This window comes from Periplaneta americana, chromosome 1, assembly GCF_040183065.1.
Source record: "Periplaneta americana isolate PAMFEO1 chromosome 1, P.americana_PAMFEO1_priV1, whole genome shotgun sequence".
Taxonomy (NCBI): Eukaryota; Metazoa; Arthropoda; class Insecta; order Blattodea; family Blattidae; genus Periplaneta; species Periplaneta americana.
In genome coordinates this window covers 128,700,309-128,724,363 of record NC_091117.1, presented here as the reverse complement: position 1 = coordinate 128,724,363, position 24,055 = coordinate 128,700,309, and the positions used below count along the sequence as shown (strand labels likewise).

The window sequence follows — 24,055 nt, the reverse complement described above, 5'->3', positions numbered from 1 at the left end:
GGTACTCCTGTTCAACTGCACATGCGTAATGCGTTGTATCTGAAAGTTGGTAGAATTGAGCAGACCGCTTTCTTTTCTGGGTCTGTACATATACTGTATACTGTCTCGTAAAAAAAGGAAACAAACGCAATACTTCGTAAAATGTCAATATACTTAATACAATATCTCACATATTTTTGTCTTTCCATCAATAACGATTATGGCTTATTAAAGATTTCGTTCTTGTCTCTGGCAATGTCCTTTGTTATTGTTTGGTGGAATTGCGGTTGTTTAGACTTTCCAGTCAGTGTAAAAGTGAATTTTGTCACGCAACATGTTTTCTAAAATCTATAGAACGTTTCAAGAGCAATTTCTTTGGTGAAGTATGGCCGAAGTATGCGTTATGTTGGTTGTATGCCTAATGTCAGTTTTTCTGCCATCCAGAGAATATTCCAGATATGCAGGAAACTCATCGGTAAAAAAAACACCGTAACACCGTGAAATAATAAACCCCCTACATCCGTAGTATGCATATCAGATTGATGTATCCAATATGATGTTTTTCTTCCATTAATGAAGTTTATAGTTTACTAAGAGTGTTATTCATAACTCCGGCCACATGCTTCTTCTCTAGAGAAACCTTCGAAAGAATTTTTTTTTTTTTTTTTTTTTTTTTTTTTTTTTTTTTTTTTGCACATTTGGAATACTCTCTGGACAGTAGGAACACTGACACCAGACACTCATCACAGTGATCACATTCTTTAAAAAGTTTGCATTAGATATCATAAGAGAAATATCCTCCGGGAACCGATTAGTGTAATTAATTCGCGTCACTCAGGTGCATTTGTTTGGCACTAGCAACTATATTACCCCCCATTCCTACATTACAGGGTTTATGTCGATTCAGATGTGAACCTCGTAAGTGATACCAACAAGACACCACTTATGATGCAACTAGACCAAGATTTGAATGGGTAGGGTGCCAGTTCCTTTCCCCCTCCATTGCATACATCGCTGATTAGCTACATATTACACTAATAAGACTTGAGATGCATACAAACAATTGTTATTCCTCTGACATATATCGTCAAGTGAGATATACTGCCTAATAACAGATGTACATATCAGCCAGAACCTCTATCAGAAGTAACACAGGGTTTATATAATGATAAAATACAGGGTGTCTACACCGAAATGTGCTATTTTTATTTTGCTCTCAATATCAAAGAAATAAAGATAAAGAATTTTTATTCACAAATATAAGTCGTATGAGGTATTAAGTTTGTAACAAAAAACACACACTGCCACATTAGCCCCTGCGTTGACACGAAGGATATCTAGAAATGGTACCAATGACTTCCACAATCTGGACACAGAGGAGCATGGTCAGAGAAGATTGTCACAAGAACTACCTACCTGGACATGCTGCAGTTGTAAGCCTTTCTCAGGTTGTAGTTTCAACAAGATGGTGCTCCACACCGCACTGGTCGCTGGATGTGCAGAGCGCATCCCTGGGCGTTGGATAGAACGAGGTGGACTCCTGAATTGGACTCCACGTTCTCCTGACATCAGGCAGCTGGATTTCTTTCTTTCTTTTTCTTTTTTTTTGTGCTATATGAAGGCCAGGGTGTACACCACTAAAGTGTGGGACCTTCGAGACCTTCGTGCCTGCCCGAATTGTGAAAGCCATTGGTACCATCTCTCCGAGCATGTTGGAGCGGACTTTGACGGAAATTGAATACAGACTAGACATGCATCGTGCTTTAAAGGGGTCTCGTGGAAGTTTGTGATTTTTTTGTTGCAAACTTAATCCTTCATACGACTTATGTTTGTGAATAAAATTCTCTTATCTTAATTTCTTTGGTATTGGGAGCAAGATAAAAATACGGCGTAGACACCCCGTACAATTTCGTACAATTAAATTAAGTCTGCATATATAAAAATAAATTAATATAGAATTTCAATGTCGCCAATCTCATTTAGCCATTAATAGTCTCTCTCCCCTGTTCTACACACCTATGGAGTAACGGTCAGCGCGTCTGGCTGCGAAACCAGGTGGCCCGGGTTCGAATCCCGGTCGGGGCAAGTTACCTGGTTGAGGTTTTTTCCGGGGTTTTCCCTCAACCCAATACGAGCAAATGCTGGGTAACTTTCGATGCTGGACCCCGGACTCATTTCACCGGCATTATCACCTTCATATCATTCAGACGCTAAATAACCTAGATGTTGATACAGCGTCGTAAAATAACCCAATAAAATAAAAAAATTCCCGGTTCTATATAGCGTTAAGAAGAAAATCTTGCGTAATGTTCTGGATTTTCACAGTACTTGTTTTTTTTTTTTTTTTTTTTCACTTCTTCAATACTAGAAGACTGCTTCTTTCAGATAACCACACAGACAATGTCAAATAGTTCATATTCAATGATTTCAAAGCTTCTTTTTACACTGCTTGTTCCATATTCGGAATTTTCACTGTTTCCTGTACTTTTGTAAAATTATCCAGCATTCACATCATGTTCTATGGATTTTGGTCTACCATATCTCGTTTTTTAGACCTGTCACGGAATCATTGTCTTAAAATTTTTCCAACAAGCTTCCGAATTGAAGACAAATCACGGAGCCACAGTTGTGAATGTTCTCACTGACTTGAAAAATGATACTGCATTATAACACTGTGTAAAATATTCGAGTCTACAGAACATATGCTGCCTAAGTGACCTAATTGATACGTTTGAAAAGAGATATCGTAACAAACATAATTATGTTGTGAATGATACGTTTTTATTTTTAAATAACCTTATTTAGTACATTTCAATTGGTTTCAGAAGTGTCCTGACTTTCTAAATGCCCTGTATATTAAAATAATCGGCAAACTGACTTGGATTCGTGACTTAAAAAGTGAAAGAAGTGACCTTACTGTTGATTATACTTGTAACAATAATGGTAATCTAGATTCGTATTTAGAAAGTGCGAGCGAATCCGATAATAAGAACGAGAATCAGAATTCATATTAAAGGGGAAAACGTTAGGCTGTTAAAACGTAAATAATTTTTTTTTCCCTCGCTGTTATTTATACTCGCTATAACAGCTTTGGTCATATCGCGAGTTAATCATTTTGGGTGAAATCTGAAGGCCTGTGTACTATTGTTGAGTACTCGTTCTATTGTTGTGAACTAGATGGCGACTGTATATGTATTACTGATTTGTTATGAATATGATTTCGGTGATGAATGAGGCCGGTGTTATTCAAGGATGTTGTGGCCCGAATTTTCTGGCATTTGCCTTACGGTTGAGGGAAAACCTCAACCAGGAAATTCAACCCGACCGGGAATCGAACCAGTGCCCTCTGCGTAAGAGACCAGCATGCTGACCCCTACACCACAGAGGTGGTCCGTAAAGAATTATGTGCTACGCTTTTTTGTGAAATTCTTTAATTTCATTCCTCCCGATGGTAAGAGATTTTTAATATTTGTTGCACATGGATTGCTGTCAAAAGTATGTTCCAACATATTGTTTTAACAAAATGATTTATTCGTATCTTTTTTTGTTTATAGTGTACTCTAGGAAAATGTGTTGTAACGCCCAAGTATTGTTACAGTAGCCTGAGTAATTGTTAACATTATTTACCTATAGTAACTAGTTTTTTTTAAGTTCAAAAACAGCTGTTTTCATCATTTTGTCGATCATGGTTGACAGTCGCACCTGGACATCAGTTACATGATAACACTTTCTCAATCGTTCTTCAGTAACTGTATCAGATTCGTGTTTATTACATCCTTTCATCTGGTTGTTAGTTTCCCTGTAGTAAAGACTGGACAGTTGGTTTTGAAATATCGACAACGCGGGGATCAGATATTGCCAGCATTGTCGTTCGACATCAATTTCACAATTGCGGTTCCAGTGTTATGTGTAGCTGTGGAACAATGCCTCGGCCCCCTGTCCGACATAATAGCACGAGGACTTGTTCGGAGGAGAAGCAAGGTATTACATTTGATGTAATGAAATCTGACTGGGAGGCATCTCTTTTTTGTTTTAGCCTTTGTTTCACTTGTAATTAATAGTATGCAGTATCGTAATAACAGACGCACTTACATTTTATCTCGTTTGCAGACTCGCTGTTTGAAAAGTTCGTGAAATCGGTTGATCCTGCTTGAAAAGCCCTTGTGTGCAAAGCTTCCTGTACGTACACAGGACGTCCAGCCTTTAAGCTTTCCCGAATCTCCCCCTATTCATGAGAGATTTGCGTGCTTATGGGCTGATATTCAGGCGGCCGATTCGGACACGACCGCTGTTACCGGCGGACACGCTCGTTTAGTTAAAAAGTTCCCGTCCGAGAATGAGCACTTCGACGATCGTCCTTCCAGTATAAGTAGAGTCAGACTGCATGGAACATTGTACTCGTATTAAAAGGGAGTAAATCGAGTGAGAGTGGGGTTTTAAGTGGCAAAATCCTATTACTGGCACACGACGTGTTGTGTTCATTGATGGCAAGGAAATGGACTGTTGTGGATATGTAGAATTGACACGGACGGATTTGTATGTTGGGTTTGGTGACGAGTGATAGGCTCGCATCACCATGTAGGGCTACAGGTCATGTCTGCAGCCGAGCTGAAAGCTGACCAGCTGCAACAACTCTACCTCTGCAGTCTCCTGTTGGGCAGAAAGCGGTGAGTTTATCTTTAAACAAGTAAAACACTTACTATAGTAAATATTATTACTAGTTAAAATGTACATATTTACTGATGCATGTTCTTGGAGTGTACTTTTCTGAAACATGTGTAAATTACGTTAATGTTCTTGAGTTAATATAATTGCCGGACATTTCTTATTAACATTATTAGGTACCTACAAAACCATATTTGAAGTATATTTTAATAAGACTATTAATTGGCACAGTGAAAATCATCAACAGTCTCCGTTGAAACTGTCATGTATTCATTCTAAAGCAATGAGGATTACGGATTTACCTCCAATTTTGCATAGTTATTGTGGCACATCTTCCTATTGTCTCAAGGAGAAAGTCAAATATGTACACTTGGTTGTCCGTTCTTAATAGTAGCCTTTGTTATTGTGTGCATTTTTCTTAATTCTAAACCAAATGTGTCAAAAAAGAAATTACAAGATTCTCATAGGGACATATGATGACTGGGTGAAAGCATGTATGTATGTATGTATGTATGTATGTATGTATGTATGTATGTATGTATGTATGTATGTATTTTGTGAGTCATTCCACGTCAAATCGCACAAATTTAACCTGGAATTGACTTTCATGTCTCTGATTTAGATAAAACAAATTTTGCACATTCTATGGATTGAAAAAATAAATACGTGTTTTATTATTGTTGTCTATATCGATTATTGTAGTAGATATGTGATATCAAAGATTCTGAAATAGTTCGCGCATCATTATTGTTAAACGTGATTATCTCCACTAATAATCATCACAGAGATTTGCTCTTTGTCTCAATTTGAAGGTGACAGTACATACTCTCTTCTTCGCATAATAATATAAAAATATAAGTTTGTTAACTTTATTTTCAAAAACATTTAAACACATAAAATATGTTTTAATGGCAGCGACTTATTTTAAAATTACAGAAAAAAATCCTTAAATGCCTTGAAATTATTTTAACCACCCTTAAAAAAATCAGAATGCCACTCTGAGCCGTTGATGAATAATTAAATGATTCACCAAGCTGCGCGTCTTGAGTGCGCGGGTTGCAAGTATTGTTGCAAGATGTAGTGCAGGTGCAGCTCTGAATGAGAGTCGTGTGACCACTTTACACTGTTCTACGGTCAGAATATCACTCTTTCACGTAATTTATGTAATATAGTACTGTATTTAAATATTGTTTTTGTAAAATATACACTTGTAAGAATGATAACTACAGTTTACACACACTGCACTATTAAAACTAATTACCTACAACCAATTCTATTTAATGTCCACCACTTTACTCTCACTTTGAAGTGAATAGTTCTTTATTATGGCCTGAGATTGTGTCAGTGGAACAAAAGAATGCAGTTGTAAGATACCTCGTACCACTTTTGCTTGTTGGTACCTTGAGTAGAAAATATGGCTATGTTATTTGTATTCACTAATGGTAAAAATTTAAAAGGACTATTATAAATAATATTAATTCCATCAAGCATTAATTTAACATTTTCATGATGAATATAGACACAAACTGAGTGCGTGCCACTTGTTCCAGGGAGTACACATTCCTTTGGTCTGAGTTTGAAAATTTTTGAAAATTCTATTTTGATATACGGATATTGCTCTTTGAAACACTGGTAAGTTTTCTTAAGATTTCATAGTATTAATCTTTTCTGTTTGTGAACTCTCTTTCCATCTTCTTTAACTGAAACACAGTTCTTTTTGCCAGCCATAACCTTCCTCACATCATCAGAATTATAAAATTGAACAACTTTCGCTACTATAAATGTTCCCAAACTTTTTCCCGATTTAGGATTAGGAGTAGCCAAAATCTCCTTTTCTGCTCCTACTTGTTTAAAAATTAATATCATGTGAGTGGTGATATTAAAATGTTGTTGAATTTTACTGAAGAACCAAGTTTCAAAAATTGTTAATATATGTATTTTGAGATTTCTGTCGTCTGTTTCATGAAAGAAGTTTATTAATTTCTGTATTATATCGGAATTATTTGAAATTTCAACTGAAGTTGTGTCTTCTGTGATATGAAATATTTCATGTTTAAGTGTATCTGTAACTTTCTGCATTTTTTGTTTCGGATATTTTGTTAGGTAATTTTGTCTTCTTTATTGGTGATTCTCAATCATCACTAAGCTCTGACATATCTTCAATATATTATTTTTAAAATTATTTCTTACTCGAAAGCAATCTGAAATCAGCGTAGTTCTATGTAAAATATAATAGATTATACTTTCTTCTTGCATTTTTAAAGTAACGATAAGCTGTTATAAAAATAATTGTTTAAAAAGTGACCTTCTAAACAACCCCATCAATAAATCAATTAATATAATATTCCATTTGTTCCCATTTCAAATGACACCAACACTCAACGTCTATGATGCATAGAATCTTAACAATGAGCATTTTCATACTGCGTCGTGCATGAATTTGTCATATACAGTAATTAAAAGAGTATAAATAGTAAAATATTAAAGTATGATTCCAGAAAAAATTACAGACCTCTTATTTTGATCTGCAGAACATATTTTAGAAGATTTAAGCAAATACTAAATGGTCACGTTTCGTATACGGTTGTTTGATTTGACATGCACACAACACAACACGATACCTACTCCGAAAGACTTAGGAATTATTGTTAGATAAATTAAAGGGAAACTGCTAAGTGTTGAAGAGACATTACATGCTTTTAGAACTAGAGGTTATCTGTTTATTTACGTAAAGTAACACCGCACCACTGATAATGTATTACTCATTCCCGCTGCGGCTATCGCAGCTGCATGCTCCGGCGCGCGGTCTCACTCAATCCGACCCTTCGGACCCGAACACACCATCAGTAAATTATTTGCACAGAGACTTCTTATTCGAATAGCATTCTAAAACCAACGCAATTCTACGTAAAACATTTCAAAGAATATAATGATATTTTTTCCCTTTTTAGAAGTAAGTCCCTGATATATAAAAACGTATTTTAAAAATATAACCCCCTAAAAGGGGCCCATTTTATATTTTGATTGAACACTAAAAATTAGTATATAATACTGCAATTATTGCACTTTAAAATGATATAAATACGAAATTTCTACGGTTTATAGAATCTTCAGTATAACCATTTTCATAATACGTTGCATCCTAATTTACGGAAAAAGTAACATTTAATAAATGACTAAATAATTGTGTCAGCCCGAAAGAATTACACATGGGTTATTTAATTTAATCAATAGAATATATAAAAAAAATTGGAGCAAATACTAAGTTGTCATGTTTCGTAAGTGTTAGATTTGACATGGAATGACTCATGTATGTATGTATGTAACGTAGCCCTATGTATGTGTGTGTGTATATATATATATATATATATATATATATATAAGTGGCTTCTGCAGAAAATACTACATACTAAGTTCATTAGACGTTCAAATAAAAATTTTTCAGCTTTATTTTCAGTGAAGAATACCAAATATTTTGAAGATTATTTGCTTCCATTATAGTGAAACATACTCCCTCTGAATGGTTTTTTATGCCAAATACTTTTTCTTGAACCTATCCACCTTCAGTTTTTGAGTTTCAACGCGGAAACTCAACTAACAATGTCAGGACGATCAGTGGGTTTTTCATGTGGGAGTAAAGCAATAGCTATTTCAGGTCATTGTGAATTGCAGGTGAAAGTTAAAAAAAAAAAAACAAAAATGTCAGGTTTGCCATGCTTTCGAACAATAGACATAGCATCTTGGTGTAGCTGCTGCATGTAGAGCTTGAAATGTAGAGGGTAAAATCATTTTATCCTGCTAAGAGATGTTGCTGAAGTGATATTTCATTGCTAATGATAATAATGTCATCAAACTACCTCAAGTTTTGTAGATTTTAATATTCAATACACAGCTGTACTCTGAAAATTACACACCGCAGAATCAGACTTGTAAATTATTTTTAGTAAGTCTTGAAGTTTTTAATAACCAATTGAATTTGAGCTCTAAATATGGCAGCAATCCTACGGGTCATGGCCTTCGTGTAAAGCCTATTGTTTATTCTGAAATGCAATTAGTTCTCAAAACTGACGAAAGATGGATTTTTGGAAAATAGGAAAATTATGTAGGAAAACTAACGCTTCACTGAAAGTTACTATTTTTTTTTAAATCCTAGGATGCTAAGCTTCAAAATGACGGGTGATTCATTAAAATCCGTTCAGCTGTTTTCCCGTAATTTCCATTACCAGTTCAAATTATATGTATGTATGTATATATAGGCCTATGTATGCACGTGAATACATAAATAAATTATACATGTACATATTTTATGTACAGTATATACGTTTGTTGAGATGTGTCGGTGGATTAAATGTGATGGATGATTGTGTGTGTTTATATATGTATACGTATAGGCCTATAGGCGTATGTATATGTATGTGTTGTTGTTTAGTCAACTATGCGAAGACAGATCTGAATCTTACAAGTGAGACCATCAAGGCACCACTTATGAGGTAACTAGGGTAGGGTGGCCAGTTCCTTTCTCCCTCCATTGCATACATCGCCGACTAGCTACATATTACACTAGTCAGACTTCAGATGCTACAAACTCTTCCTCTGACACATATCGCCAAGTGAGATGTACTGCCTGATAATAATAGATGTACAGTATACATATCAGGCAGAACCTCAATCAGAGGATATATATATATGCATATTTGATGTGTATGTTATAGAATATAATACGATATAAATTTGATTAAATAGATTAAATATACAACCACTACAGCTTACATACTTTTGTGCGAATGAGAGTTACTGGTACAGACTTTTAAAGTAATATGCTGATTGCAGAAATTTTCTCCAAATCCATGACGATGTAGGAAAGCATTGAACTGTTCTGCATTTATATTATGTCATTTGTTTGCAAGATGTTTCATGTGCATGTGAATTCATTATTAGTTTCTGTGAAAGGAAAAGAACGAGGAACTCTATCGTGTGACGGAGACAGGCTGCCAGGATGTAACTGGTCGCGTAGCATTTGGCTGTGGTGCAGCAAATGCCATACGGACTGCCAGTGCGATGCGGACAAGTGAACTGGATTGGCACGAACAACCTAGTTTAAGTAAATATTCATTTCCCGTAAACGTAAGTGTGTGTGGGGATATTCTGCCTACATAATATCGTTAAAGAATTTACCTTAGGTAAGATATATTTTGAAAGAAAAATGCTATGGTAGACTGAGAGTAAATCACCATTTTGTGTTGTTTAATTTTTTTAATAAGGATTCACAAATTCGAAGAAAACTTTCATGTCCATCATTCCCGATTAAACTGACTCAGAGATACTAATGTGAATTAAACTCATACAAGAGCTGAGGAGAAATAGCTGTATGCAAATAAATAGACAAGCGGCATGCCAAAAAGCATTTTTTCAATGTCGTGGATTCTGAGAACATTTGTCTCAGTAAAAATCTTGAAATCGATATTTTGCATCATCGCAATACCTTTTTTAATTGACTACAAGAGAAAGCAGAAATCATTAACACAACCAGTATGAATATTATTCTTTATTAACTATCCATCGCGTCAGTAAGTCCAATTACTTCATTACAGCATCCGAATTAGGTCGTGGGTCATTTTAGACATTGTTCTGACAAGATTTTCATATTTCACTTTACTTACACACTACAATCAATATATTGGTATTCCTATGACGTGGGGTTACGCCTACCACCGAGACGGGCCTCCAGCCATGAGAAGAAAGGATATCATAATTTACAAATAATATACAAAACCTTACATGGGTAAGAAATAGCTAATAATGTTTTTTGTTTGGAGCCTTCTTGTTCTGTGGGTCATCTGCTGCAGCTTAGTTCCTACTTACTCATAGGATCCGAAATTGACCTCCGACTTGGATTTGCATTTTTCTTAACACTATTAGAGATTATCAAATTTCCCGTAAAAATTTCCTTACTCCAGTTTCCCTCTATCATTCCATAGTTTCCACCATCCCACATCCGCAAGAGTAAAAACAGGGTGGGGCAAAGACTTGAGGGTAGCACAGATTCCCGATGCTGATATATGAAGGTGTTTGGAGCACCGGGTCCCTGGGACTTATTACTATACTCGTAATCAGACGGGATCTGGTTCTATCAGGGGCTGAGGCAGGATCGCCCATCTGTCAACGTCGGATTCACAAATTGCATCCAGGTCACCTTCCCTCATAAAGTCAAGCCAAGAAGTAATTTCGATAAAGAGTAAAATGTTCAGTCGGAAATTTCTTCTAACGAAATATAATTAATATAGGCCTACCGATTGAAAATAGTTATTGTATAATTTGATTTTCATAATAGTATTTTGGCCGCGTTACAAAAATGGACCAAAAGAAACACTTTTTTTTGTAAGAAATTAATCTTTAGGTACGAGTAATTTTGTCTCCTGTTAACTTCTTCAGGAAGAAACTTTATGATTCAAAGACATATGCGCCAATTGATTTCATAGTGCTGCTAATTGCTTGACAAATACATGTAATATATATATATATATATATATATATATATATATGTATATATATGCCCTGTACATATATATACGTATATAAGAATCTCATAAGTGACTGATAACTGCTAATATACAGGGTTGTTTCCGATCTCTGATAACGAATTTGAATGACATCATGTGCGTCAGGAATCACACCGACAGCTGAATTGCGGCGAGAGGTGACAGACCAGTAGTGAGTGATTTCATAATCAGAGTGCACGGTGTATCACAGTAGCAATGTCCAAGAAAATCGAGCCTTTTTGCGAGGGGTGCATAACAATTCTTTCAAGTACAGTTACGTGAAAATCATAGGATCCTGCAAGAAACGTGGTTTCGTTATTTCCAAGAAAGGCATCTTGTGTGTACCTAATAAGATTGACAAAGCTGGGATGGGATTAATTCCAGAGTGGAAAAAGCAAGCAAATTCACCCCCCGTCACAAGTCGCCGGACCCCACGAGATGATACAAATTAATTCCATTCGAGCTTTACCGATCTTATTAAGTACACAGAAGATGCTTTTCTTGGAAATAACGAAACCTCGTTTATTGCAGGCTCATTTTATTTTCACTTAACTGTACTTGGCATAGGAAAGGGTTGTTGCGTACCACTCCCAAAAAGGCTCGATTTTCTTGGGAATTTCTGCTGTGAGTCGCCGTGCACTCTGACTATGAGATCACTCACTACTGGTCTGTCACCTCGCGCCACAGTTCAGCTGTCATGTGACTCCTGACGCATATGATGTCATTCAAATTCATCAGAGATCTGAAATAACCTTGTATTTATCGATTTTAAATTCTGATTTTCGTAGGTAGCAAAGTAATATTACAAACTATTGTAATATACGAAGAGCTGTGTCATTTGAATGTGTGCAATATTAGTTACGTATATACATAAAGCGTACAATTTATACATTAATCGATATCTTACTATTTGGAATTACAAAAAGAAAAAAACGGATTTTCTATGCAGTACAAAATGTGAAGTTTTTTTTTATTTGCTCGCAAAGTGTATTCTTATGAAATGCAAGGAGAAATAGCATTAGTAATATAGATAATAAACAGGATTGTTATCAAACTCATAAAGCGTGTAGGGAAATGCGTGTCATCTTCATGACATCGACTTTTTAAATGTTGAAAATGCACAGATTTAAGTTGTAGGCCTATCATAAAAATGTTTGCAATTGGGATGGCTCCAAGTCGCATGAACAGAACTTATAGTCATATAATTGTTTGTTTATTGGTCTGTACGTTTGAAATGTCAGATCCTTGAATTTCAGAATGTATGTTTGTGTATAAAAGTAAGTTGTTAAGAAATACAAATGTGAAATATGTTGTACCTGCACTTTTACTTCGATAACTGAATGCTTATTATTCCATTGTGTCAAGTGTGGACAGTAAAGTCGGAGGAGTGCAGGACGTGGCGAAAGATACATATACAGTGTTATTTAATAAATACTGGTCAGCTTAATGTGAACGTTGTGAATGCGGTATAACATCTTTTTCGTACTGCAGTTCTATTGTACTGTTTTTCATTTGACATCATTTTGGAACCCTTTTCATTATCTTTTCACCACACTAAATCGCTTTCCGGTGCTTTTGAATGTTGAATTGCACGCCAATTACCCTTTCGAAATACAGCACCAAACATTAATCCAGTCATTACGACCATAATTCACATTCGGTAACCCAACGCAGTCCATTCTCCGCGTGAGAGGAGTTGTGCTTAATTAACACAAATTTGTAGTCGCAATGTTATTGTGATTTAAGAATTTCGTTATTTGTCACGAGTGTGCAATATTATTTTCTTTTTCATTTGCTCTTATATGACTTTTGTAGTTTAAGTGAAACATATTAAGTAAATTATTTTACTGTTCAGATACAAGTTGTCTTTTGTTCATTAAAAAGTCGTTAGTCTCAGTGAATAAAATAAATTATTCTTCACTAAGTAAGAACGGCACTATCCACTATTCTTGATAAATGTGATTAAAATCGCATATTGCAATTCAAAAATAATAGTAACGATACATAGAAATAATTTAGACAAAGAAAAATATAGGCGAAGGAATAGTAATAAATAAACGTTTGGACAAGGATGTATTATCTAACTTATTCATTTTAATATTTACATAAACAAGTGAATAGTAATTTTTAGTCCATTGATAGAATTAGGACGAAGAACGAATAAGGTTTTAGTACTGGTATATGCCTGCGATGTAGTCAGTAATTGTACAAAGTAATGAAACTGATTTATTACATCTTTATGGAATTTAAAATCATATGTTAACATTATGATTTTGGAATGTCAAAGTAAAAAAAAAAAAAGAATAATTGTGCCCTTTTTGAAGAAAAAAAAATATTTGGTACAAATTCGTTTATGTAAATAAAATATCAACAGTCCAGCTATGTTGTACAATATTTTTAACTCTAAAAACAAATAAAATCGAAAACATAACGAAAAATCACAGTAAATATTATAGAACTGTGGTCACACCCCTTCTTTATGAACATGGAAAATGTTCACCGCCACAGATAATTAAAAGAAATAAAAAGTTATAAATGAGATATTTAAAAGGCTGTACAACACTAGACTGCATGAAATGCATGTGGGTATATAAAACAGTTACGAATGTATTTTATTAGTGATGAGTGATGAAATACAAGGATATTGCAGCAGTTTATTGACAATTAAACTGAAACACTATAAAATTAGAAAAAAATAGCATACGCCTGTGGTTATAATTCAACAAATAGAAGAGCTATAAGTAGACCAAAAAGATATGGCGAAATATAGGCCTAATGTGAAGATTTATTGTAAAATCGAAAAAACTATGTATCTATTCCATGAAGTGCAGGAGAATAATAATTTGGTACAGTAGAGCGTCTCTTTTAGGCACAGTGAAAACATAAACAAAGTGCAGGTAACTTGTGGGGGAAGGAAGAGCCGTACGATAAACACGAGGGATGCGCAAGGTCTTAGTTTACACCATTTATGGCGGAGCATTAATTGAAATTATATTTTCCAAAAACACACAAAACAAAAGAACACAAATTACGTACCGTTATTATATACACATTTTAACAAACAAGCAATTGTAACATTGAATAATTCAATATAGCAAATCAAAGTTTGCTACTTATATGATGTTGCTTTTAAGCAGCATCTTTTACGGTCATGAATTTCTTTCTCTGTATGACTAACATAATATCACCTTCTTCTGTAGCCGATTTGTTATATTGAACTATTTCAATGTTACAATTGTTTGTTTGTTAAAATGTGTGTATAATAACGTTATGCAATTTGTGTTCTTTTGTTTTGTGTGTTTTTGGAAAATATAATTTCAATTAATGCTCCGCCATAAATGTTGTAACTAAAACCTTGTGGATCCCTCGTTATCGTACAGCTCGTCCTCCCCCCCCCCCACCCACGCTTTACCTGCACTTTGTTCACGTTTTCACTGTGCCTAAACGAGACGCTCTACTGTACTGTTGATATTGATGTTATTAATGCTGCTGCTGTTGTTAATACTGCCTGATACATTGATTAGCTCTCTAGAAGAGTCAAGCCTTTCGCTATGAAGTCACATATATTTAGTTCGTAATAAAAGTTTGTACTCATATTCTGAACCTTGTTAAACAGGTCACCATCACGGTTGATGGTTTGGAAAGGCATTTATGACACCTAAGAACATTTTTAGTTATCATTGTAAATTCTCATATTCTTTCTTTTAAAATGTCTTCTCTAATGGTTGCAGTCTCCGAGTTTAACTTCTTCGAGTCTTGCTGAATTTTTTCTAGATTATCCGGTTCTCTCATATTTTCATTTGAGTTATGACATCTTGCAACATTAGTTGGAAGTAACCTTGAGATTGTTCACAATTTGTTGACGGATTTGCAAATGCGCTGAATATTTTACAGGTAGACATGTGAAAACACATCGTTCGAAGACTAGACGTAACTCTCCTACGGAGCAACGCACCCAAACACCGATTTTCTCCGAATTACGACTTTTCATGCACGTCATGCGACTAATCTTCTGCTCATATACGCGTGTTTCAAGAGTCCAAGTATGCCTAATTTTTTAACCAAATTATGTTCAAAATTACAGGGTTTTCAGTAATGAGAAATTTGGACCATGAACAAACCTGAACATGTTTTTCTTTGTCCCTAGATAGCAGTTATTGAACAAACGTCACTATATGTTTCAGTGTTATATGAAAGATCTTTGATGTCTGGAATATGAAAGATTAGTATCTTCGGAAGAATTTTCTTAATGCTTTTGATCGTGATGCCTGAAATTCTTCATTACATCCTGTGTCTGCAATCAAAAATCTTCAAACTCCTATATATTGATATGTAAAGCGTCCCTGTATCTCTTATTTTGGTAATTTCTAATAGTGCTCTAGGTATAATTCATGCACTGTAAACAGAATGCACAGCGATATGGACTGGAATATGTCAAATATTTTCAAACTGACTATAGTTATAAGTGCTCGTCGGTCTGGTCCCAAGTGTTTTTGTGCAGCATTCCTACATGATGTCATTTGTTTCTCCTTTTTCATTCCCCTTCGGCACAGCTCAGTGCTCTGCACTAGTTGATAGAACTGTACTCCATCCACCCGGTATTTCGAAATGCCCTTTGACACGTGTTAATCGAAGTCGTATTCCAGTGTATAGGAACAAGAAATATATGCTATCCTATTTTATACATTTTTATGGCACAACAATTAAATCAGTAGTAAATTAAGTATAAATGAATCAAGGTTATACAACCGTAGGCTATATTAAATAAGTTGAATGTAAAAGTGATCTGTTTTATACGGTTGAGGCTTTGTGTGTATAAATTTTCATTACAAAGTGAAATGCTTTGTGATTTTATTGTGAATAATTGTGAACTCTCTCAGATGTAAAATTTAGCAATATTGTTTAAGTAGCACTATTTCTAGGCATTCACGATTGCTTTGCTCTCGCAGTACATAATTTCTTGAAATTATTCTTTCGCTTTTTCTGCATATGAAGAGTCCACTGCAAGAATGATGGATGTCACTTTCTTGTCGAAAATGAACCAGGACTGTCAATGCATAGCTTAAGACATATAGAATGTACATAGAGAGTTATATGGCATTAACACTGATAGACATTGCCCAGTAATGATCGGAAAATCACAGTTAAGCATTGAGCGCTAAGCATTTCAAACTTTCAATTGCTTCTTCTGCAAAATGTATTCCAAATGACATCCATCATTTTTGCAGTGGACTCTTCATATATGAATACATGGTGTCCCCACATAAGGCGGCAAAGGCATCACATAGAATTACCACATGTCCATGGTCTGAGTTAAGATTCTATCCCATAACCATGGTTTCCTGAGGATATTGAAGCTATGGATTAATCTTTGACTGCGAGATTTCAAAAGTACCAATTAGAAACTCTTAATATAGATGTTTGTAGCGATTAATCGGTAAATCTTTATAAAATCGTGGGAAATAATTCAACATAGTTTCTTCGAACTTTATCAGAAAATATGTGTACATAAATTATTAGTCATTTATTACATGTTCTCTCATTAGGCGGAAATTTCAACATTAATCCGAGGAAATAGGAGTAGGTATGTCTGATACTTACTACGTAGTATATTTACGAACGAATTTAGTGACGCTCAAGTTCCCGCGTCAGCAAACTGCTATTAAAGTAGAACGCCTAGATGCAGTGGCAACCTGCAAAACGAGCTAGTCGGAGAAGTTGCCGTCTCTGTAAGGCGATTTGAGGCGATGTTGTTTCGTGAACTGTCCGAAGACAGGTCTGAATCTCACAAGTGATACCAACAAGGCACTACATATGAGGCAACTAGGCCAGGAGATACTGGGGCAGGGTGGCCAGTTCCTTCCCCCCTCCGTCGCATACATCGCCGATTGGCTACATATTACAGTAGTCAGACTTCAGATGTAGAATATTTTTTAGAAACTGCATTTACGTTGGTATTAAATGAACTACTTCTTAAATTGCGTTGATTTACACAAAATTAATAATTTATCTTCTAACACATTTTCGTGATACGTTATTAGTTACAGGTTGCATATTTTCGAACAAATTATTTTCCATTGAGGTTATCATGATCCTCGTTATTATAGTATTATTGTTCACACCAGTCAGACAGTTTATCTTGATAATGTCATAATCACAATTGCCACCTTGAACAACAATTTCAGATATGAAAAATCTTCCCTCTCCCTTCTCCTTAATCGTCATCATCAGCATCATTTTCTTCTCCTCCTCCACACTGTCCAATGGCTCTTGAAGTGACTGCTTAACATTGAGGGGAAGTTTATTACTCTTCTTCCTTCACAGTTGTCTATTGTTGCTTATCAGAGGACCAAACGCTATATTACTTCAATGGAAACCATGACAAATTGCGACTTGTTCCATACCAGGCATACACAGTAAGTGCATTTTCATGCGAATCTCGAGATTCATTTTTACATCATCACAATACATATTTAATATTATGTAAGTTTATATTCAGAATGTAAAGAAATTGATCATACAGAGATTCAGTTCAGTGAGAATCATTAAGATGAAAGAAACTTTCTCATTATAAGTTCTCATATAGATGTTAGCTGTTACTGTGTTACTTTTCAACAATTCAATTATTTTATACTGTAGTGAAGGATATTACCACTTATAATAATTTTTCTTGAGTTTTTATTCGAAACACAAATTCCTTTACACCAAATAAGAAGTAAACTTGCTTTTTTTGGGTAACACACAAATATATCCTACAAAAAGCGAAACATTGATTTAATTAAAAAAGAAAAAGAACTACGAAAATTATTAAATGAAATAATGGCGCTGTGTAAGTTCAGAATAGAATATATCATAACATATAAAGTTACTGCATTCCTCCGATGTGACGTAAAATATTGTATGTTCAAAAGATGTAAGTGATTGAATAGTTATCATATGTATAAGATGAATGAATTTAGAATGAAATGCAGTACAACTGGAGCAGCCTAAGAACAAGTTGGTGAGAAACTCAATTAAAGTTTTATAAAGTGATGCTGGTCGCAATGCTTGCCTACATTTCTGAAAACAGTCACAAACAGAGCCGGGGAGTGACAAATTGAATCGGCTGAGATGAGATTCTGTGTTCGGTAGTTGGTTTCACTCTCATGGACAAAGGAAAAACTTTTATACAAGAACAACTAAATGTTTCAACTTGCATGAAAGGTTCAAAGTATAGAACGATAATATGAGCATGTCCGCAGAATGGAGTAATAGAAAACCGATGGGGCTTAGACAAAGATGGGAAAGTTTGTTCTTTTGCAATTTTTTTCATTGTCAATAATGCTCGTATATTCAAAATTACAAGTTTTGTTGTGTGATGTCAGCATGACACAGGACACAAGAAAAATTAACCAATTTACACTGTGAATCAAAATATTGGAACGATTCTTCAGGAATAGTCTTCCGAACATTGAGACGAAAGAAAGCTTCAAGGGCACGAAATATTTATAAAGCATTAATTTCGAACAGGATTTTAGCAAAACTTACTCGATTTGTAAGTAATATCAATGACGAATTTTATCAGACTGAATATTTAATTTATATTTTAAGAACTCGTTTATTTTGAAAATTTTTTAGACTGTGTGAGGTAAAACAAATTTCAAGAATATAAAAATGTGAAACAGCTTAAAACCTTATTATATGAAACGATGATTTCTTTTGATGTTACTGTCAACTTTCAACAGTAATACCACAAGAGCTGATAGGTTTCTGATAATTTAATTGAACTTAACAAATGTTTCTTGTCATGATGATTATTCATAATTCGAGACCGAATGTCGAGAAATAATAAAATTATCTCATGCAAGCAACTTCAGTTTAAAGTGAAATGAACTTATCACAAAATTATCACCAAGAGTGATATTCGGCTAGACACATAATTTCTACGCGAAAAATTAATTTATTGTATGAGTGCATTCTTTTATTTTTCTGTGCAAGCAGAGGTTTTAGCTATATACATAGAGCTTTCTGGAATATGAATTTCGTTTATAAATATTTAGAGAAATAAAGACTTGTCTCCTTGCAATAAAACAAGTGGACATTTCAGATTAATATATTATTATAATATTGTGAAAGCCGTGAGTTATTTTGTCTTTATTTTGAAAATTATAAATATATGTCTGACGCTTTATTTTGAACTCGGTATTATGTATTTCTATTTCAAAATTGGCTGTACATTATACATTTAATTGCGAACTCACTTTAATATTACCGGGAATTAATAGTACAATTTTTATAATTCATTACAGTTATTCACTCGAGGCATCTGGCCAGTGCCTCGATCAAGATGGGAGGTATGTCTGCAAGCTAACGTCTCACGACATTGCAGATGAAGCAGAAAAGAACGATATTATGATGGGCATATTAAGTCAGTATTAGGGACTGGTTAGTGAGCGATTTCTTGGGGTAAATTACAAACAGAAAAACATACCCTATCATTAATATTAAATTTTAATTCACTGTCTGAAAAAATGGAGTTTATGATATGCAGTGTATATTGTGTCACTCCATTCGTGTTGTAGGATGATGTTTTGAAAAATATATTACTATGAGATTTTTGGAGGTTTATTTGATTTGAGTAATAATTTGTGATAACCAATCCAGAGAATCACTATCTCCGACAATTTATTCGGAACTAGTTTCGTGTTTGATCATCTATGTTGTAGGCCTATCACTCAGACACGAAAGTTTGTACAGTAGATGAAAATGTGGTGGGGTTGTTAAAAATTACAAATACCACTTCATTCACAAACTATTGATGTAAAAGGCGATTAATCTAAAAACCAAATACCGTCATTTTATTGTCATGATCTTTAGTGTTACCTCTATGTTCTGTAATAGCATTCGCACATATCAAGGAATATTTATTTATTTATTTATTTAACGTTTGCTTGTTTGTTCGTTTGTTTATTTATTTCAATGCCCAGACCCTTGACATTAGGCCTACTTGACCGAGGCGAGTGCAGCCGCGGGCGTAATGTGAACTATCGCGATGCGGTATTACGAACGCAAGAGCAGTAGCGCCACGGCTCCGGGGTGCAGGACTCCACTGGCCTCAGACTTTCCTCTACGACTTCCCAATACAAATCACCTATTGCCTTATACTGAAAGTTTTGTAAGGCACAGCACTCTGATATAAAGTCCCAGTCCATAACAATACACTCATCTTTGCACAGATTGCAGACTGATAATTGAGTGGGTGGCTCAGATAGGAATGCGTTTTTCTTTAAATTATAACTCGGTTGTTTGTATCTATGCACAATTTTAATTTAAATAAACTCAAAATACAGACCTTGGAAAATCATGTGTGATAAATTACATCATTCAAATGTCTACCCTCACTCCTCCAGGCGTGTCCTGAAATTACCAATAACAGCTTGTAACATTTGTTGTGGAATAGCTGCGATTTCCTCCTGAATGTTGTCTTCAGCTCTTGCAGAGTGGCTGGAGTTGTGCTGTAGACCCGACTTTTCAGGTATCCCCAGAAGAAGTAGTCAAAGAGGTTAATTTGGGACTCCTAGGAGACCAGTTAACGTCACCCCTCCCTGAGATGAGTTTCTCTGGGAACAGTGCTCCGACAGTTCATAAGGACACATTTGCGGTATGGCTCGTAGTCCCATCTTGCTGGAACCACGTTTCATAGTTGAAACGTACGAAGTTCTGAAGTACCGGACCTAAGAACCTTTCAATCATCCTGGAATATCAGTCTGTATTCACTGTTACGGTACAGCCACGCCCATCTTCAAAGAAGAACGATGCCTTGAAATGACAATGCAGCCCATACTGTGACTAGCGCTGTGCAGAGGTCGCTGATGTTTCTCTTGAGGGTTTTCCGTCGACCAGTAGCGACAATTATGCTTATTAACATATCCATCCAGATGAAAATGGGCTTCACAGATTGCTGAACACGCTCAATGTTATTTTCGCTCCTGATGCTCCTGCGTCGACCGTCGTTTGTTTGTTGTGTTACCAGTTGCCTCGAATTTCCTTACCCATTGCTTAATCACATTTACACTTGGACATTGTCTGATGCCGTGCAGGCGAAAATGTGCACGAAATAAATGTTGAGAAGTTTTGTAGGATTTTTTTTTTTTGTAATACGACCGCACACAGAAAGCACGCTCTGCACCGCTGAAGTGAACCATCTCAACTGAATTTCTAAGTACACTTCACCGGCCAGAAAACAGTGTTGCAATACCCTCTTTGGCGCATAATTAGAAAACAAAAATGCATTCCTTTCTGAGCCACCCAGTATCTTCTCAGGATCTTAACAAATTATCAGTTTCCTGTAGAATGGCATTGAACGAGACCAGTTCGCTCGCCTCTCTATTAAATAATTTAAATAGTGATACAGCAAATAATAAAATCTTCTACATGTAATTATATTTGTTTTGAAAATGTACAATACGGCTGCCATACGATGAATGAATGTGTTTTTTCTTCCTACTGAAAACTTTTATATTTTGCACATAGAAGTCATTGCAGGAACAACGACGATATAGAACACTATTATTTTTTAGAATAAATTTGTAAAAGAAGAGAAACGTAATAATTCACACAAGAATAGCTTGAATAGTTTTTATGTTTGCTAGATTTGCAAAAACGTTGTCAAGGCATCGAAATAAAACAAGTCTAATCATGTACGAGTATCGTGAGGTTATTCCCATTGTTTTGTGAATGACATGGTGGTATTATTTAGCCTTATTTTTTAACGTTAAACATTTAAATTTCAAATTTATTTACAATTTACATTTGAATTGAATACATATGAATAGATACCCGAAAGAGCATATGCTCGTGCTCGGGTAATGAACAACTATTCGATAAAAATATCCGTTGCTATTTCTATAACTCTACGCGCATCTTCCTTTATATCGCTAGCGCGCTAATGCAACCGACAACATGTCATTGCTCCTGAGCTGCAGCACAACATAAAGGATACAAATAAAATAACTCTGAATAATGCGACACGCATAATGATCTTTTAATTTATTTCATACACATCATAACCTATAAACATCCAAACCCATATATTCACGTAACCACAACCACTTAAATGTTTCAAGCAGTCATAGGGATCCTACGAATCTCCTGCCATTTTTATCATTTTTCAAGATTTTAAAGCTATAATGAACAATTCAATATAATCATTTAGTATTTTCTTTTCATTTTATGTAAGTTTTACTACTATTAACTAGACGTTCATTTGACTTCAGTTACACAGGTTGCCTTCACTCATGCACAATGTCAAGTACGCCGGATACAACGCAAGCCACCGCTCAATTCTTAGTTTGTTAAAGTTATAGTAATGCGTTAAAAATATCGGAACGATTAAATATTAATGCACGTTGAAAATCCAAAATTATTATTCGTAAAAATCCCGCTAGAAACGATAAAGAAACTAATCAGTTAATTTAGTTGCTGCATATCTCGACCAGTAATTTATGAACTCTTGTGACTATTGTTTTCTTGTACATAGGAGGATATGGAGAATGTTAAATATTTTGAAAGTGGACACGAGACTGAAAATCGTAGAATTGGTTGTCTTAAATTAACAGATACATACCTGCGGGACAAAATTCCGGCACACCGGCGACGCTGATATAACCTCGGCTGTTGCGCGCGTCATTAAATAAACCATAATTTATAACAGATACATGTGTCTACATTCTTAGGAGTAATAAAATTAGTAGAACATATTAAAAACAGGATTAATCACAGCAAGAATCAATATTTCGCAATAAATAAAACAGATACATATGCCTACATTTTTAGGAGTAATAAAATTGGTAGAACATACTACAAAAAGAGGATTAATCACAGCAGCAATCAATATTTCGCAATAAATAAAACAGATACATATGCCTACATTCTTAGGAGTAATAAAATTGGTAGAACATACTACAAAAAGAGGATTAATCACAGCAGCAATCAATATTTCGCAATAAATAAAACAGATACATATGCCTACATTCTTAGGAGTAATAAAATTGGTAGAACGTACTAAAAACAGGATTAATCACAGCAGTAATCAATATCTCGCAATAAATGAAAGCCCCACTCGATTACTCTTAACATAACTTAAGTTCACTTTTCATTTACTTCAGTGAGATATTCCTCTTCTTCGCAACTATATTTCCGTCCATTCCCTGCTCCAGGCGTGTCACGTGACCACGCAGCAATTGCCACTTAATCCTTCGCTGCAAATCCGTAACACTGCTCACTTCTCAGCAACTTCGTACGTACTGCTCTTTATTTCTATCCTACCGTTGGGCGGGTGGGAACTGCTAGATCGATTCTGTGCCTTCCATGGATTCCTCACTCAAATCCAATTCCTTCCGGGCAGTACAGAGTGGATTTGTTGCCACTTGTGACTGAGGATTACATCGACGATTGCTGCGATGACTGCTGATGTAGTGTTGTGTGAATTGGAAGAGCTGTCAGAGGGATTTACGTCCAGTTGTATTAAATGCGATTAAAACTTGTAGAAATTTCTCACTCGACTCAAAACGCGAATGTTTCATAATATTACAGTATTCACAGGTACGGGCGACAACCTACAGTATGAGCCAGAAACAGTGAGACACAATAATTTAAAAATATAACTTTAATTGTAAAATATTTAGTAATTTAATAAAAGGAAACTAGATAGGCAAAAGTTTAGGACACATATTGAAAATTTCAACATGCCACAATCAATATGTTCTATGAAAAAAGTGAACTGCAGCTCGAATGTTACTCTTTAAAAATTTGGATATTATTGGATCGATATGTATAGAATTTTTACTTCAAATGTCCCTCAGGAAGAAGAATGGTAAGAGTGGAGACCTCTT

General features: G+C 35.1%; 1 protein-coding gene across 6 annotated transcripts in view; it reads left to right on the top strand.

Moving 5' to 3' along the window:
- The window catches only part of homer (protein), a 497,710-nt gene that overhangs the window by 303,129 nt on the left and 170,526 nt on the right, over positions 1-24,055 (top strand). For 4 of the 6 annotated variants that reach the window (XM_069827173.1, XM_069827172.1, XM_069827175.1 and 1 more), the window contains exon 2: positions 4,090-4,646. The exons of 1 other annotated variant lie outside the window; for it this stretch is intronic. In XM_069827173.1, coding sequence (XP_069683274.1) covers positions 4,573-4,646 — 74 coding nt within the window. In that variant the 5' untranslated portion in view covers positions 4,090-4,572. Of the gene's footprint in view, positions 1-3,778; positions 3,961-4,089; positions 4,647-24,055 lie in introns of those variants that run through there. One more of the 6 variants, XM_069827174.1, reaches the window with a different exon arrangement.